This window comes from Dipodomys spectabilis, unplaced genomic scaffold (genome assembly GCF_019054845.1).
Source record: "Dipodomys spectabilis isolate Male_0828 unplaced genomic scaffold, ASM1905484v1 ptg000043l, whole genome shotgun sequence".
NCBI classification, from domain to species: domain Eukaryota; kingdom Metazoa; phylum Chordata; class Mammalia; order Rodentia; family Heteromyidae; genus Dipodomys; species Dipodomys spectabilis.
The window spans coordinates 7,000,461-7,019,344 of record NW_024870720.1 but is presented as its reverse complement, the minus strand read 5'-3'; the positions used below and the strand labels follow the sequence as shown (position 1 = coordinate 7,019,344).

General features: G+C 40.0%; 1 protein-coding gene across 4 annotated transcripts in view; it reads left to right on the top strand.

The window, feature by feature from the left end:
• Tmem156 (transmembrane protein 156) overlaps positions 1-18,884 on the top strand; it is an 88,504-nt gene that overhangs the window by 26,821 nt on the left and 42,799 nt on the right. For 2 of the 4 annotated variants that reach the window (XM_042678183.1, XM_042678180.1), the window contains 2 exons: positions 4,896-5,001; positions 6,161-6,630. The exons of 1 other annotated variant lie outside the window; for it this stretch is intronic. In XM_042678183.1, coding sequence (XP_042534117.1) covers positions 4,896-5,001; position 6,161 — 107 coding nt within the window. In that variant the 3' untranslated portion in view covers positions 6,162-6,630. Of the gene's footprint in view, positions 1-4,895; positions 5,002-6,160; positions 6,631-18,884 lie in introns of those variants that run through there. One more of the 4 variants, XM_042678181.1, reaches the window with a different exon arrangement.

Here is an 18,884-nt window from a genome sequence, read left to right as displayed (position 1 = left end):
TTGTTATGGACAGAGTGATAAGGGTTTTTATTCAACAACACAGGCATGGAGTTTCATGTAATCACTGTTTCTACTGCTGGAACTCGAACTGTTATATGCAGTCAGGGCAAAATTCACACAGAAGTTTTTTTTTCTTCATTTTTTGAGTTCTTTAGAGGCTCTAGGGGAAAAAGTCAACATGTTTTGGTCAGAGATTTTACAGATTCATAGATAGACATTTGTGAAGTTTTCAAATGTTTCTCACTGCTTCTGTTGCCTAAACTGTCAGTAAAAGAAACTATTTCCAGTGTAGCATGAGAACAAAAAAATAAATCCATCTGCTTCAGCTATTCTGAAGAAGGTATTAAAATGACAGCTATCCTACCTTTTGGGGTTTTTTAAAATCGATTCTTTTGAAGTTTTGCCATTAGCTTATAAGTTATATGACATTAGCTCCTAGGAAAAACAGAAGATAAGATCAGCAAAGTGAATGAATAAACAAATGATAAGCAGTTAGGCTTTCCAACCTAAAGAAATTTGCTAATTTTCATTGGCAATTAGTTTTATGAATTGGCTCTTTTGATACTATGTCCTTTAAAAAGAATAGCTTCTGACTAAAATATGGCATTCAGAGATGGATTCCAATAGTGTAACTCCTTTGAACCATTAACTGACAGATTAACAAAACCATGGAGCTGAACCATGTTTTGTCTGAGATAGGGTGGGGCTTCAGGAAGAGTGGGGGCAGAAAAATGGAGAGAGGACTGGTAGGTGAGGATAGTCACAATGTTCCATGCACACATGTGAAAATGTAACTGGATGGGATTTGTGGGGTTGGGGATGATGGGGGAGAAGGCTGGAAAGGGGGACACGGATCATGATGCATTTGAACTCATAAGTTGCTATGTTGCATTGAAACCCCTTTGTACAGCTCCTTAAAGAAAATAAATAAATGAAAAATAAAATAACTTCACAATAAAAAAGCCTAGAGATGTCCTAAAAAAGTTTCCAAATCTGGAATTCTAGAAGTTATGAGATGCTTTGCCAAAGCATTTCACCAAGTTGTTAGTATAAGAAATTATTTGCAAAGTAAATTCATTCGGAAGTTTTAATGTGCATTCAAGTCAACTTAGAAATCTATAACATTCAGGATCCCAGGTTTCTATGAAGGGAGATTCAAACTCAACAGATCTGCAACAGAGCTCAAGCATTTGTTTGTAAAGCACCACCTCTGGTGATTTTCAGGCCAATGATCTGTTGATGACTGCAATACTTTCTTCTGTGTAACCAATTACCACAAACTTTCTGACTAAACACATATATTTAATGTCTCAGTTTTGTTTTTGTTTTTGGTTTTTGCCAGTCCCTGGGCACTGTCCTAGAGCTTCTTTTACTCAAGACTAGCACTCTACCACTTGAGCCACAGCACCACTTCCAGCTTTTTCTCTGTGGTACTGAGGAATCGAACCCAGGGCTTCAAGCATGCTAGGCAAACACTTTACCACTAAGCCACATTCCCAGCACTACCTCAGGTTTTGATGGTCAGAAGTCAGAGCCTGGGATGACTAGGTATACCTTCGCTGGGCGTGGCTTAGCTCAGGGACCATCACGGCTGAAACCGAGATGTGGATTCTCTTTAGGAGGCTCTGTTTAGAAGTTCATTCAGATGATTGGCAGAATTCACTTCTCACTTACTGTGGAGGGTGGGCCTGGCTTCTTACTGGCTGTCTATTGGAGGCCACCTGCAGTCACCCCTCCATAGGGTAGGAACTGTGGTCCTCAGCTCTCAGCATCTTGAGTAGCTAGAATTACAGTCGACAGCCATGGACACAGGCTTCAGTATGCTTTCTTAAGCCAGCAGGAGAACTCGGTCTCTTTTTCAATGGCTTTTACCTTATTAAATCAGGCCTACTCAAGGTAGTCTTCAGTAATTCAAAATCAGCTGATCTGAGGAGAGAGAGAAAGCTGATTTGCACCTGTGAGATCTCTTCATTTCTGAGTAAAACTCCATTCTATTTAAAGTTATATCTGCACCCAAGGGAGGAGACTATAAAGAGAATGTATACCAGGTGGTAGGAATTTGGAATACCATCTTAAAATTCTGTCTACCACAACGATCCACTGAGATGCACAAGTTTTAAAGATAGAAATCAGAGATTTCTAGGAAGTGCAGTGTGGGATGAGTCTGATAACCATAGATGTAGTTGGTACTTACTGGCAATAAGATAAAAAAATAAAGGATGCTAAGACTCAGGTGCAGTGGGTCTGTGAGGAGATGAGCAAGGAGCTGGGAGCCATGGCGCCCAGGTAAATACTGAGGCTCAACTGTTTTCCATCTTTTTCTAATCAGCCAGAGAGTATTAGAAAAATAATTCAGAAAGGAAGATTGTAGGAGATTAAGTACTCTGTAAGAAAATATTCGAACTTTATTAGTGGTTTTAGGATTCACAAATATGGAAAGACTCTCAATCTCTGCTGGAATGACTGAAAATGGCATCTATTATGATTAGAGGCGTCACTCAGTGGTAGAGTACTTGTTTTAATGTGCACAACACCTAATTGAGTACCTAGCAAGGGAAGTTAAAAAAAAGAAAAATCATCCATTTATAAAGTAGCTTTTATCTTATTTTTGTTGTCTTTAGTTAAAATAGGTAATGTTTCTGGGGAAAATATATAAAACTTGACACCAGGGGAAAATTTTTTTAAAAGTCTAAACAAACTGTAATTGAAAAACCAGAAAGTTTGTCAATTATACCTCAAAAAGTAACAGGAAGAGCATTTTACAGGAGAAGTTTATCATCCTCAAATAAATACATGTTCCCTGTGGATTTGAGCTATGATAGACGAGATTTTTCTGTTTCCTGTTACTGTAATCAAATGCCTCAAACTAGGTACTTTTATTTTTCAAAGGAGATTTATTTAGCTTACACTTCTGGACAATCAAGACATCACTTGGGCTTCTGCTTGCCTTTTGGCAGATGATACTAGAGTGGTAGGAGTGAGTGTGAAGAGGAAAGATCACAACACAAGAGATAGGAAGAGAGAACCAAAGGAGTCACGTTTTCTCTTTCATAACAACCCTAGTCAGAGAACTCCCCAGGGTCCCCTAGGAACTACTTAATCCCTCCTGGGAGCAGTACCTCCACTTGGCCTCACTTCTTGAAGGTTCTATCACTTCTTAATATCACCACAATGGGGTCCAAGACTTCAACACATGAACTAGTTGTAAAAAAAAACCATATCTAAACCATACCACAGACCAAAGGGAAAAGGGATGTTTCTTAATTCTGTTATTGAAATAAATGTTAGTAATAATATTCAAGCCCAACAAAATAAGTCTAACATGAGACCATTGAGCAGTCTTACTTATGTATAATCCATGAAAATACATTAAGCAAAATCACAACAAAAGCCCCCATAAAATAGTTTTAAGATTTTTCACACACACACACACACACACACACACACACACACACACACACACATACACACACACAAAACACACCATAATGACTGAGTCTTGTTGCAGACATAGAATGGTTTGACATGAGAAAAATCTGTTAATGTCACTCACATATTTCTAGTTTGAACAGGAAAATGTTTTCATTATCTCTATAGATGATGAAGTGTCACTTGAAAAAAATGATGGCCATTCTTGATTAAAAATTGTAAGAAGAATAAGGTCAATAGCTATTTCCTTAGCATGATAAACTATGTTTGTCTCACACAAACAAAATACATAGAAACCTGCCTAATAGGGTAACACTGAAAACATGCCTAGTCAGAAATGATCAGGGATGTCTACTATTCTACTCTGCTTGGACTTATTAGAAATATGATCCAACACAATTAGATACAAGACAGAAATCAGAAGTTTTAAAATTCAGAAGACTAAAAGGATCACTTTTATTTTGCAGATAATATAATTTTGTACTTGAAAAATCTAAGATAATTTCCAAAAAAAGTATAAAAAATAAAAATTTCACAAGGGGTAGCATACAAATTAATATAAAAACATAAGGATTTATATAAACAACAGATAGAAGAAATACTATACTTAAACCCAATATAAGGAGATAAATACCTAAGAATAAACTTAATAAGGACAGGTGAAGAAAATTCTTCAATATACAAGCTTAAAAAAAGGGCTGGGAATGTAGCTAAGTGGTAAAGTGCTTGCCTAGAATGCATGAAGCTCTGGGTTCAATTCCTCAGTACCACATAAACAGAAAAATCTGGAAGTGGCACTGTGACTCAAGTGGTAGAGTACTATCCTTGAGCAAAAAGAAGCTCAAGGACAATGCTCAGGCCCTGAGTTCAATCCTCAGGACCAGCACAAAAAAAGCTTTAAAAAGTGAAACTCCAGGTCCTAGGAAAAGGAAAAGTATACTAAGATATAGAACAGCTGATCTTGACAGCTGACCTGAAGGTCAGCTGAAAATACTACAAGAAGAAGGAATTTATTATAGTGTCACAAAGTCATAGAGCAGGAAGACAAATTATAATTCCCCTAATTTGTGTAACTTTATAAAACTGTCCCTGAAATTGAGAACATACTAGAAGGAAATGTCTGCAGTACAAGTCCAGACTAAGATCTTTTCTTGCTACTTGACATTGAGCTTAAAAAACTTTTTACCCCTGCAATGCTTTTCTTTAACTAGGCTTCAAGTCTTTTGTAGAGGAGATAGAGTGACAGGTAGGTGAGGGAAAGAAGGAGGGAACAGAAACGGGGTGGGGGAAGTGGGTTCAAGGTGTGAGAATTGCAGGAAGGAACTGTAGTAAGTGATGCAAATGGCCAAAAGTCTTTTTTAGAGGTAGACATGGCCCTCTCACTGTACCTTCTCACCTCTCATGCCTTGTTCCTTCCTATTTTGCTTGGACTACATAGAGGCTGACCCAGTTCTTCTTTTTAATAGCAGAGTCCACACAGGGGCTAAGCTTGGCTGGGGTCAAGGAAATACTTCCTCCCATCCCGGAACTAGAAGCTACTTCCTCGGTGGATCAGGAAGATCTGCACACATGGTGAGTGAAGACTTGGTTTCATTGACTGTTTGGCGTGCTCACTATGACTGTGAATAGATTTGGGGAGGTATAGTTGATCCCAAATGGCATTTCTGTCTGGTTTATAGGAAGTGATGATGTTACTGTCAGCTCATCTGACTTAGTTGACATGAGCTAAAGTTGCCTTTTTCTCCAAGATCCAGGAAGGATCAATAAACTAATCTCTCAGCCTATTAGACAAATCCCTTAGTCTGTTAAAATGCCCCTGAAATGTCAGCTCCTCCCTTGGCACTGTTTGTTCTGGAGGTGATCCATAATTCAGTCATAGCATGGGAACAGAGAAAGTGGGTATTTGTTAACGCAGGAGCACTTCCCCACCCAATTGCTGAAACCAGACCAGATATGCTGAGCCTGTTTGAGATAGTTCATGTGGGTTGGTCTCACAGTGCACCAAGCAGGTGGAAGGAAGTGGCGGGCTGACCTAGAGGCAACTGAAGGACGGAGCATAGGTGGTCCATATGTCAACAGGAAATTACACATCAAGGCTCCATTTGTGTTCAGGCTGAGAGAGGCAGAGCTTATTTGGTGCTTGCGTCTTAGTGTAGTCAGGGTCTGTAGCTAGTTTGGACATCTCTTGGTAGGATGTACTGTAGTCAGGTGACTGCGACCAAGAAGTATCACTGGGCGTTAGGTTTGATTCTTTCTCAAGCTGGTGCTCACACTAGATTGCTCCCATTTGCTGACATTGAGCTCTACTTGATTCATCAAATGCCTCTTGAGCACCTCCTGTGTGTCAAGACTTCTAGGAGTTGGCCAAACAGAGTAGGCAGTGAGGAGAGAGATCAGGATAGGAAACTTCCAGTTCCCATGAAGAGTGTCAGATGATGTGACAGACATTCCCAGGGGACTAGGACAGACCCTCTGCATGCGGAGGACAAGGACGCCTCGCATTCACTGGCTGCTCAATTAAAAAAACTCTGTTGAGTGAAAGAATTCTCTCAATTCTCTCTCTGCTAGCATGGAGGAATGTTATAAATGAAAGAAACTTGCATGAACACTTAGGCTTTCATTTAAGACACAGTTTTAGTAAACCATTAAAAAAATCGTTTACCAATTCTATTTTAGGTCATTGTTAACAAGCCTTTTGTTCAAATCATGTTTGCTTTTTTTAAATCTTCAGACTATCGCTGGGCAATCTGGACTAAACCTTATGAAGAGCACGCATACAGTTTTATTTTGGGAGTGAGGGGGCTGGTAACTGAGGACCATGTGAAGATGCACAATAGGGCAGCAGCAAGGATGGCAACTAGCTGATGAGAAGCAGCTGGAGAACGTGCATTTGACCCAGGAGATGAAGAAAATGAGTGTTTCAAGGGCTGGGATGAGTCATGGAGAACAGCTGAGAAAACCCATGGGAAAAGCAAGATAATACTAATTCCACTTTTATTCTATCATTGTAAAGCTAAGAGTGGACTCACGGTTTTAATTTTGTGTGTATGTGAGTGTGCTGGCCCTCAGAGTGTAGGCATGGTCCCTGAGTGTTTGTGTTCAAGGCTAACATTGTGCTATTGAGCTATAACTCTAATTCTGGTGGGGTTTTTTGTGATTAGAGATAAGAGTCTCATGGTCTTTCCTGGCAGACTGTCTTTGAACCAGGATCCTCAGATCTCAGCCTCTTGAGTAGCTAGGATTATAGTCATGAGCCACTAGTGCCCTGCCCAAGGTTTTAACTTTATTTTTTTTTTAATTTTAAGGAAGCAAAAAAATGGTCAAGGATGAAAATCTTCTTTCCCTCTTATTGGGCCACATTCCACAAACTGATTGGATAACTTTTCCTATGCAGATGTTTGCTTCCATTGGCAAATTTATTTTCTGACATCTTTATGTATGACTAAAATTGCTTATCTGAGTAGATTTCTAGAATTTAACAGCTGTTTTGAATTCATACTAAGTGATGGAGTTCAGGATATGCCACCCCAAAATATGGCAACTTGACAGATGGAATATTTTAAGGTGAATGTGTTTGAGAAAATGACAGAAGCAAGAAGGCCCCTGTCATCTCTCCCCACCACCGTTCTTCCCTGAAGCAAGTAATAACACCTGTTCTGGCCTTTCTTTGCCACAGATGGTAAGACCCCATCCGTGTGAGAGGTGCCTTTCCAGTACGCAAGAGAAAGAATCTTTATGCCCAAACACACAAGTGAACAGAGAAGTTGAACAATTTGGCTTGCACTATCATATTTTCCCATGAGTTTCCATTTTTCATCAAACGTACTATAAAACAACAACAAACACTCAGCCATTGGGTGCTGGTGGCTCCCTCCTGTAATCATAGGTATTCATGAGGCTGAGATCTGAGAGGTTCAAAGCCGGCCCAGGCAGAAAAGTCTGTGAGATTGTTATCTCCAATTAACCACCAAAAAGCCATAAGTGGAGCTGTGGCTCAAAATGCAGAACACTGACCTTGAGAAAAAAAAAAGCTAAGCAAGAGCATGAGGCCCTGAGTTCAAGCCCCAAGACCAGTATAAAAATCAACAAAAACCACTCAGTCTAACACCCCCTTTGGATCTTCATTCCTTAGGAAGCGTTTTGTAGACATTAAAATGTATTTAAATAAGTTAGTATGCTTTTCTCTTGCTATTCTTGTGTGGTAGAGGCCTTAACCATGAATTTAGAAGGGCAGAAAGAAAAGATACGTGATTTTTATGTCTTAAGTAAGTAATCTTAACAGGAATGAATGTTCTAGTACACAGAAGACTTACCAGTGCACCCCCCTGGCTCCCTTTTATTCTAGATCATACACTGAAATTTTAATTGAAAAGTTTGGGAATGGAAGATTTGGCAAAAAGAATTCTACATGTCTTTTTCTTGGCTCTTCAGCCTAATTAGCTGGTGAGTCAGCTCAGGTCTGGGATTTTTCAGGAGGAGCTTAGGTGGGCCACACTTCATGAGGTATGACTATTATACAACTTCTGAAAAGCCAAATTATTATCTCCTCACACATCACTTATTATGTTCTGACAAATGACTTGGAAATCAGTGGGAACTTGGCTTACAGAAGGCATAAATTAAGTTTCAAGTTCACTTAGATCGTGGCAGTTTTCCAGGAGCTAACTTCCCTTATTTATTAAAGTGAAAGGCTTTAATGGCCGTTGGAACACCCAGCAAAAAGGTTAGAGGCTAGTACAGGAGACAGAACTCACATGCTACTTGTGAAAATGGTAGATGCAACATAGTAGAAAAGTGTCATCTGTAGTGACTTCCTGAGAGAATTCACAGGCAGTAAAGTAATTTCTGGTAGGGGGAATCAGGAGAAGGTTCTGCAGAAGGCTATACTCTGCTGCAAGCCCTTGGATATAGTTTCTCCGATCTCTGAGAATTTCAACCAGCCTTTCCAGGTACATATTTTTTTCTACCTGTGGTCCTTTTCACAGTTATTAGAACAATCATGCAAATGAGTTCTTTCTTCTCAGGAAAAGTTATCAAAGAGGACCATGGAAATAGCATTGGTATTTACTGGAAGAACATAGTTTTGTGAGTTACCAATTAAGACACTTCTGTGCCAGTTTACTTCCTGTAAATATTTACCACTTTGGAGGCTGAGGCTGGAGGAAAAGACCACCACTAGTTGTATTCATTTTGGTTATTTGGCCAGATTTGGCTACACTAAAAGAAAAAAAAATCTCTGAAGAAAAATAAAAAGACCCTTTCATCTACAAACAATGAAGGTCTCAGTCAAAATGATTTCAATGAGCTGGGCACTGGGGGCTCACCTTGTATTCCTACTTATTTGGTAGGCTGAGATTTAGAGGAAGCATGGTTCTAGGCCAGCCTGGGCACAAAAGTTCAAGAGATCCTTTTTCAATAGGAAGCTGGATACATTGGTTCTGTTATTGTACCTACTGCCAGGCCTAACACAGGCAGTTCTGACTGGGTCCATACTCAAGCAGGAATATCTCAGAAATAACCAGAAAAAAAAGCACCACCAACATAAAGAGCTGAGAAGTATAGAAACTCCTCCCTAATTAAAACATCCAGCTCTGGTTTATTAGCAGTCTCCTTCAGTGAAAAAGTTCAATGAATTAAAGTTCATTAAAACCATGTGTGGACTCCCTTTCGATTAATAACATATAGACAAAGTGAAGCTCTTTCATTGAATATAAGACTTATCCTTTGCCAGGTACACTATGACAAAGAAACAAGTAACTCAGACAGTGACAAAGCAGTCTGGCAAGGAATAGACTAGTTTTTAAGGGACTAGTTTGATCCATAGTTGAACTCCTAGTACCAAACTGCACACAGAAATACCCAGTGAGTGTTTACTAAAGGAATGGAGTATTATTGGCAAATCAGAGTGTGTAGAAGACAGAAATTAAGACTTCCTGGAAGAGTTTCCAAGATAAGAGAAAAATACACAAAGTTTACAGAAAAAGGGGGGGGGCACATATTCAAGATCTATGTGTCTTCCCTCCCACAAATCAGGTGCACATACATGAGCTCCTGACATTCAGGAGATATTCTCTTGGTGAATAATAACTATGGGGCTCTCTGTTTTCAAGGACATAGAGATAATTAATGTATGACAGAGAGGTGTTACGCTTGAGAATGTCAGAGTTCTGCAGAGGAAAATTGACAGTATTGTGATCTATTGCAAGATTTTTTTTTTTACAATGGTATAATTTGAGCTTGTAACTGCTTAACCAATTAAAGATTAAGCAGGCAGGCCTGAAATGCTACTGCACAGCTGAAAGACTGATTTATTACCCAAAGGTTATTAGAATTCAGGGAAGCCAGATTGCATTGTAAGTAGCACCCCCCCCCCCCCCCATAACCCACAGACAGGACTCCAGTGCCAGCTTCTTCCAGGCTTTTCTTAAAGCTACTCCATAACCCCTGTCCCCTTTTTAGAGAGTGCCAGTGCCCCCTAAACAAACTAAAGGACTTGGGAAATGTTTATAGGTATGAGAAAGAGAGCTTATCAACGATAGAGCCAATACACATCCCATATTCTTTTGGTTTTCTCTAAACCTCAGTTCTTGAGTCCTGGCAGGAAGAATATTGTGTCTGGAGACTTACAGAATTCCATTTATTCTGCTGAGTTTATACCTAAATAGTGTGTGTGTGTGTGTGTGTGTGTGTGTGTGTGTGTGCGCGCGCATGTGCTTGCCTGTACTGGAGCTTGAACTCAGGTCTGGATGCTGTCTCTTAACTTTTTTCAAGGTTAACAATCTACCATTCGAGCCACAGCTCTGCTTCTAGCTTTTGGTGCCTCATTGGAGATAGGAATCTCATAGATGTTTCTGTCTGGACTGGCTTTGAACTCGAAACCTCAAATCACACCCTCCTGTGTAGCTAGGATCACAGTCATGAGCCACCAATGTCCAGCCTTTCAAATGGATTGATTTGTTCAGACTGATAGTTCTGTATGATAATTGTGTGTATATGTATGTGTGCATGACAGTAGCAATAAATGCTTATGAACTGACTGGATGGATGGAGATACAATTAAAAAGATGACATAATTTCATGAAAATCAATAGCTGTTCGCTTACTTTATCTTACAATATGTTTCAGCTTTGCCTCTGGCATGAAAATAAAATGTGGCTACTTTTAAGAAGTAGAAAGTCAGCATTTAGATGCAATATATGGAAGCCCTTATTCCTGTTTTAAAAATCAATGAGCCTTTCATTCTTGAAGCCTGCTAATTTCAGACCATTTGATGCAGCGACTGACCAACTGCTGCCTTTGCAGGAAGCCCAGCTGGAGCTGAGCTGCGGAGGGGCAGCCTGGGCACTGCTCAGAGAGACACATATTGTTTTGTGCATGACTTCCCTGGAGAAAGTGGAAGTCCTCCTTCTTCTTGTTCTTCTTATTTTTTTGCCATGGTCATTGTTTTCAAAATGCATTGGTGGCTATTATACTCCTAGCTACACAGGAGGATCTTAGTTCAAAGCCTACCTGGGCATAAAAGACCACGAGGCTCTTATCTCCAATTAATTACCAAAAAGGTGGGAGTGGAGCTGTGGCTCAAGTGGTAGAGTGCTAGCCTTCAGTAAAAATGCTAAGGGACAACATCCAGGTCTTGACTTCAAGCCCAGTACTGGTGTATACATGTGCACATACACGGGTACACATACACACACATCTCTCTTTTGTTGTTGTTGTTGTTAGTGGTCTTGGTCTCAGGGCTTGGGCACTGTCTCTGAGCCCTTCTGCTCAAGGCTAGCACTCTACCACTTTGAGCCACAACACCACTTCCAATTTTCTGGTGTTAATTGGACATAAGTGTCTTGCAGGCTTTCCTACCCTGGCTTTGAACGGTGATCCTCAGATCTCAGCCTCCTGAGTAGCTAGGGTTACAGGCTCGAGCCTCTAGTGCCCAGCTGACCTCTGTCTTTATGTGAGATGCAGGCCTTGACTTTCAACATCCATTCTTATCTAAATGGTTCTGTAAAGTCTCAGGGCTGCAAAGACTTGTTGGTAATCAGTCACACAATCAGCAGGCCAATAACCTGGGCAGGGTGGAAATTGCCACTAATGGATACTTTTACCTTGACAGGAAAATGGAAACATAGTTCTTCCCTCCCTCTCCCTCCAATCATCAAGGAAATACTTTAAAAGGCATAAAATGATCAGAAGGTTTTAACACTCACCTCAGGTGTCATGTGCTGTGGGCTCGGCCAAAGAAATGACAGGACAAACCCATCTTGTGATTCCAGGACATCATCAGGACTCAGATTTGTTCTCTGCTGAGACTGTCCTCTACTTGGCATTTATTATTCCCCTTCAGAGTGAAATGGAGCTGGAAGAGCAGAGCAGAGACACGCTCCCCCCTTGTTCAACCTGACATTTTATTTGTATCTACCACTACATCATAAATTCAGGGAGGGAGAGACAGAAATTGCAGATGCAGAGTTAAATTCCCTTATGTTGTATTTGTCAAGATGAGCAGATTGCAAACTACCTCTTGCAAATATGATATGCATCTGGGCATCAAACTAATAACTCCAAACCACAGACTCATTTATTTACATGGCATTTCTCTTCAGAAGTTTCTGAGATTGCTTCTGTAGTAATTCTGTATCCCAGAGCTGTTCAGGGTGAGTAGGAGGATTAGAGCGAATATTGGAAGTTGGAGGCTTTTTGTATCCAGTGAGGCAGAAATAATAAATTTTTTCTATTTACATAATCACAATCTTTACAAATTATTCATTTTCAATACTCAGTATTAAGTATGGTAGTACACATCTAAGTATAGGAATACACATTTGTAATCCCAACACTCTAGAGGCCAAAATTGAAGGTAGGACTTATCTCAAAAAAAAGAGAGAGAGAAAAAGAGAAAGGAACACTAGGAGGTTTTGCTGAGAAAAGTGAGGAGCAATTTGTGCAGTCAATCAATACTGTGTTAGAAATTTACAAGAAATTAAAATCATGCTGATTACTTACACAGGCACTTTTGGCTGCTCTTGAAGATGATCCAGGCATTTTATAGTTTTAATCTCTGGCAAGGTTCTGTCCTCTGACCTCCACTTCCATTGCAATTTCTGTTGTTTCTTATATTAATATTTTAAAATTTAGTTACATATTTATCCACTAATGAATTTTTAATTAAAAACTTAATATTATAAATACTACTGGAGTTTCTTTTGATTACTGTCACATTCTCACATTCCTTCCTTCCTATTATACGCCTTTCTACTTCTTGTCAATCCGTTTGTCTTTTGTTTTATGCTAGTCCTGGGGCTTGAATTCAGGGCCTGAGGGCTGCTGACCCTAAGCTTTTATTCTCAAGGCTAGTGCTCTACCAGTTGAGTCACAGCTCCACTTTTGGCTTTTAGTGATTATCTGGAGATAAGAATCTCATGGACTGTCTTGCCTGGGTTGGCTTTGAATTGTGGTCTTCTTGGCCTTCTGAATAGCTAGGCTTACAGGTGTGAACCATTGTTTTTGTATTAACAGTTTGGGCTATGGATAGTATTTCTTTGAGCATGTGAATCCTCTTTTAGAGAATTTTCCTGTCTTCCTTGTTCCTTTAGCAATACACCTTGGAGCTATTTCATTCCTCTTTGTTTGACTACTACATAACATTCCACAGTATGGTTACCACAATTCCCTTGTTTTTGTGGCTCAGATTTTTCATTTATCGTCTTCTTACTATGAAGAGTCCTGAAAGCTTTCTTTTAGCATGAATTCTTTGAGGTAAAAACTCTAAATTCCATGGGAAAAAGTTTATACATTTCTAAGCTCCCAATTCATAGTCATTTATGCGACACCAAATATTGTTTAAATGGGCACCATTATTTCCATAGTTAACTGTGGTAGTCAGCTTGTCATCACTGTGACAAAATACCCGACAAAATCAACTTAAAGGAGGAAAGGTTTACTTTTGCTCACAGTTAGAGAGGATAGAGTCCATGCTCAGCTGGGTCTATTGTTTTCAGGCCTGTGTCAAGGCAGAAACATTACAGTAAAAGGATTTGGCAAAAGGAAGCTTCCTCATGGCAGTCAGGAAGTTAGAGAAAGCCAGACAGGAGAGGCCAGGGATAAGATGTACCCCTTAAATGCACACCTCAAGCTATCTAATTTCCTCCAACTAGTCCCTATCTCTTAAAAGCCTACTCAGCTATGACTTCATTAATTAATTGATTCATGGATGAACTTAGAGTTCTCATGATCCAGTCACCTCTGAACACTGCTGCAAAAACCCTCAATGTACAGTCTTTGAAGGACATTCAATACCCAAACCACAACATTCATGTTTCATAATATAGCTCAACTAGACACTTCTTTTTGCATTGTTAATGACTCTACAAAATGATTGCTCTCTCATTCAGCATTTACACATTTTGACATATTTAAACTTTGACATATTTGTTCACTTGACAAGTACTGAATACTTGTGTTCCAAGCATTATTTTGGGTACTAGGGGCCTGGTAACAAAACACTGAGAAATGCCCATGGATGGAAACTGCATCCTAGTGTAAGGCAGAGATAAGACAAACACTGCAAGACAGAGAAGACAAATGGTAAACTAGAAAGGGTATTAGTACAGATATGCCCTCGTGAGAAAACAATGAATGAAGACCTGAAAGAGTCAGCGAGGGAGTTGTGAGTGTGGCTGAAAGAAGCACATTTCTAACTAAGATGCTGTCGGACCAATTAGTCTTTTTCTGGCAGAGAAATGTCCAGTCTCTGTCTCACAGTTGCTTGTTTTTGTTTCTTGTCTGTTATCACTTCCTACCAGCAGTATTGTCCCTCAGACAGTAGACTTCAAGGCAGAAGGCAGCCAAGTTTTCAATGAGAAATCAATCAATCAACATGTAAGGTTTATAACAGGGAGAGTGGACATGCAGGCTGCCCACTATCTCCTGGGATCAAAGTTAGTGGTAGAAAAAACCTGGGTAAGCTCCCTGACAGGGAGATTTGTGAAGCAATCTGTGTCTGCTAGAGGCAACAGAATTGAGAGAGAGGAGGCCTTGGATTATTAGCTGGAAGATTTCTCTCATTCCAAAGAAAAACAAACTTATTTTCTATTTATGACAAGAGATTCACTTGTCTATGGGCTCTATCTAGTAATTTATAGACTGCCTAGGTAGAAATCCCAGCTCTTGTAATTATTGGTTAGGCCATCACGGGCACATTATTTCATTTCTTTAAGCCACACTTTTTTTCATCTGTAGAATGGGCAAAATAACAGTAGTTATGCTATAAGACTGATAGGGAGGATTAAATGAAATAAAGAGGTAAAGTACTTGGACTAGATATGGAAGCATACGCCACCATCACTGTCATCATCATCACATCATCATCATCATCATTATCATCATCATCATCATCACCATCCTTTACTGAGTGTAGCATGGAACTAGTAAAGCTCAGGAGTAGGGAGGTATCCGTTAACCCTTCTTTTTTTTTTTTTTTTTGGTCGGTTGTGGGGCTTGAACTCTGGGCCTGAGCGCTGTCCCTCAGCTCTTCAGCTCAAGGCGAGCACTCTACCACTTGAGCTACAGCGCCACTTCCGGTTTTCTGGTGGTTTATTGGAGATAGGAGTCTCACGGTCTCTCCTGCCTGGGCTGGCTTTGAACCGCGATCCTCAGATCTCAGCCTCCTGAGTAGCTAGGATTACAAGCGTGAGCCACCAGCGCCCGGCTCCGTTAACCCTTCTTTAAAACATTTTTCATTATCTCACACAACTTGGTATTAAAGACGCAGTTGAAGGGCTTTGTAGACAAGTCTGGAATCTTCAAGGCAGATAAAGTATTTTAAAACCTGGTGTTCCAGAAAGGGACAGAGGGCTCAGGATTTTCAGCAATGACAAATGGGTTTTCCTGGCACTAGAGACCAGGGCGGGGCAGGCAATGGAGATGTCTAGCTCTCAAAGGCACCTGTGAGACAGGATGCTGTGCTGTTGAAGACCAGGATTCTGCTTGATGTAAATGTCTGTGAAATGATAGAGCAGGCTTTGGTAAGAACCACCGAGGGGCCAAATAACCTCATGTGGCTTCATTCTGGGTCTCCTTAGTCCCAGTGTGTTCTCAGTTGCATGGAAACAACCAAAGCTGACAACCCAAGCTTGCAGCTACAATCTAGCTCACAGCTTCAAGAGAAGCTAAGCCTATAAATCTAAGCGTTCAGATACCTAAAAATAACACGTTTCTTGGTTGTTGGAGAACTCTGTAGAAGAGTACAAAAGGCTGGTTAGTCAGGGCAAACTGATCTGGGTTTCAATCCTGTCTCTGTGGTTACTAGTTGTTAACTCTGGGCCACTTGTACTATTCTCTGGGTCTGTGCTCATGAGCAGCAGAGATGATAACCCAATCTACCCGGGAGGGTGACCATAGCTTAAATAGCACCAAGCAGAGAAAGCACTCAGTTCAGAGCCAGGCACATGTCACTGGATAGATAAGTTTGCCAGTAAACAGAAGACTAGAGTAGTAAGACAAATATAAGAGAAGTGGGAAAGGGGCACATTGTTTAAAAAAAAAAAACGGATCCTGGAAGCTGGATACTTAATGACTGTCAAAAAAAATCCTGAGAGAAAAGGGATAAAGATGGCAGAGTCCCAAAAGTGGAAGCTTAGCTTTGCTTTTTGCCAGGGTTCACCCATCTGGCCTTGGCACGGATGCTGCCTTTTTCTTCCAAATAGCAATGGAGCAAGCCTGGTGGTGAAGCCGAGCGTGGGGAGGAAGAAGTACCTTGGGCCACTCCACATTGCTCTACTCAGGGAAGGCATTTAAGAAATACAGTATTCTTTTGCAGGTCACAATTCCTTTGTCAGGTGAGTGGCAGCAACTCCAGGCTGACATAATCCTGTTGGCTGACAGTTCAAAAAGAAAAATAAGGAGACAAAGAAAAATCCTCTCTGATCAAGACAAAGGTAAATTTAGTTGAAATTCAACACAAAATTCGAACCTTTCACAACCAGCTTCCAGTTCTACCTGGTCTATGATGATTCCAGACAACTGTAATTTCAGAGTTGCTCTCCACGCATTACTTGCTGTTTGGATTGGAATCATTCAATCCTTGCCAAAGGTTAAGTGTTCAAAGGATAGAAGGACTCATTATTTCCAGTGAAATAGAAAATTGAAAAGTGAATAAAACTGTTGAGTAGCAGACATTGCAATGGATCATCTAATATGGATGAACATACAAGAAATGAACATAAACCCGCCTAAGGGATGAGATATCTAGAAAAATAAAACACATGGCTAACCACATCATTTGTTTTCTTTTATGTGAAGAATGGCCGGTCTGAATCTGCTCCTATGGCATTACTAATTCTAATCAACTATGAAAACCAGAGCAAAATTGCAGCTTTAAGATGGATTTCCAGGATGATCTCTTCTGATAAGCCTTTATAACACGGGAATATAGGAAACCAAGTGGACATTAGAATGTAGGACACGCTTAAGAGGAAGATCAAAGAGACATTTTTTTACATTACAAAAAGGCTAGCTTTGCCCAGCAGAATTACTTTTATAAAATTAAATGCCATTTGAAGTTATGCATTATGATCAGCCCCATAAGCTCAGTGGGTATTTGTGTGCATGAACACTTATACACACAATTTTTTAATTTAAAGAAAGAAGTGCAATGGCTATTTCACATTTTTGTCCATTGCTCCCCTTAGCTGTTATATTCTGGACCTCTGGGATGGCTGCCAATGAGATCTGCTGCTTTCATTTCTAACACAGGCTTAGCATGACCAGCATGCTTTCTAGGGCTTTCTAGGGCAGCTGACTGCTACCAAGCACATAGGAAATGCCCTTGACTCCTCCATTCAGGCTGCTCCCTGATCCCTCACACTTTCCCTCACCTGTGATAACTAGGGTGTCCCCATCTCTTTAAGCTTCTGCAGCTAAGGTGTGCAGTTCCTTCCCTGGGTGTGACCCAGGGCCCTCATCCCTGCCTCAACTACTCACTGGACTCTTAGCTTGAAGCACAGTCCAGTGTGAGACCCAGAAAAAGCCACGAATCCTGTCCTCAGTGGTGTGGATTATTTAAGTGTAGGTGTAAGCTTTAAGATGTGGGATTCAGTTTTGCTCTTTGGATCTGCAAGTATCAATACAACACCCCCCTCCCCAGTTTCTCTTGAAGGCATTTTTACTTTGAAATATACTTTGGACACTTTATTTAATAAAGCATAGACATAGAGCTACATTCATTATTATGTAGACTAGAACTTACTTTGCACTAGAGGTAAGAGAAAACCTGACATGCTTGTTCAGGGTAATGGCATAGAGTGCAATGAGCCCAGTTTATGTAAAGGATTACTGAAGGAATAAAAACCTCCACAGCAAGCTTGCTCAGTCATTCATTCAGCAATTGATTGACATTTACCCAGATCCAGAGGCTGTACTTTGTTGGCTTTTAAAGCAAAGTAAAGAAATAGCAAGGATTTCAAGGTGAGGGGGAAATCTAATATTGAAAGAGTAATCTTGGAGGGTGAATATCTGTTAAGGAGTTATTCTTAAATAATGCAATTCACAGACCATCAAACAGAGAAACATCTCTCAGTCTATTCTCACGGGCAACCTTTAACATTCTATCATAAAAGATAAATGCAATAATATCAATCACTTCTTTTTAAACTATTATTATTTTAAGGATTGCTATTTTATCTTATAATTAAAATGTGAGGGGCTGGAGCTGTAGCTCAGGGGTAGAGCACTTACCCAGCATATGCAAGACTCTTGGGATGGATCCCCAACACTGTAAGTTTTTTTCTTCTTCTATGCATTATATCACTAAAAGGGTACAGTTAGAACTGGATGCTAAGATTCTAGCTCCTTTGTAAATACTTGTTTTAGGCCAGGCAAGATGGCTCTTGCCTATAATTACAGCTATTCAGTGAATGAAGATCAGGCAGTTCTCAGTTCAAAGTCAGGCCAGATGAAAAGTTAACAAGAGCAATCAAGCCATAAGCTGGATGTAGTGGTGTTCCCCTGTATACCAGCTACATGGGAGGCTGTGGGTAGGAGGATCATAGTCTGAGGTTGGCCTTGGATGAAAGTACCTCAATACCTACCTGAAAAATAACTTAAAAATACAAAAGGGTTGAAAGCATAGCAGAAGTGGTAGAGTGCATACCTAACAAACTTGAGGCCCTGAATTTACTCCTCAGTGCTGCCAAAAAAACAAAAAGAAAATTTTCTTTTACATTTCCATGTAATATCTAAATCCACCTAGTGCTTAAAACCAAAACAAATATTAAAAAAATCTCTTGTAATCTAAATCACTTTCTTTGTTCTACCCACAAACACTGTAAAAATTTATAAAGAAGTAAATGTAATATATTCATCAGTTAACCACCTCTAGATTTATTAAAACAATTCAGGCAATCAGAAAAGGAGAAGAAAACATCTTCAACAGATCTCTCTTAGAATTTTATTTTTCCAGG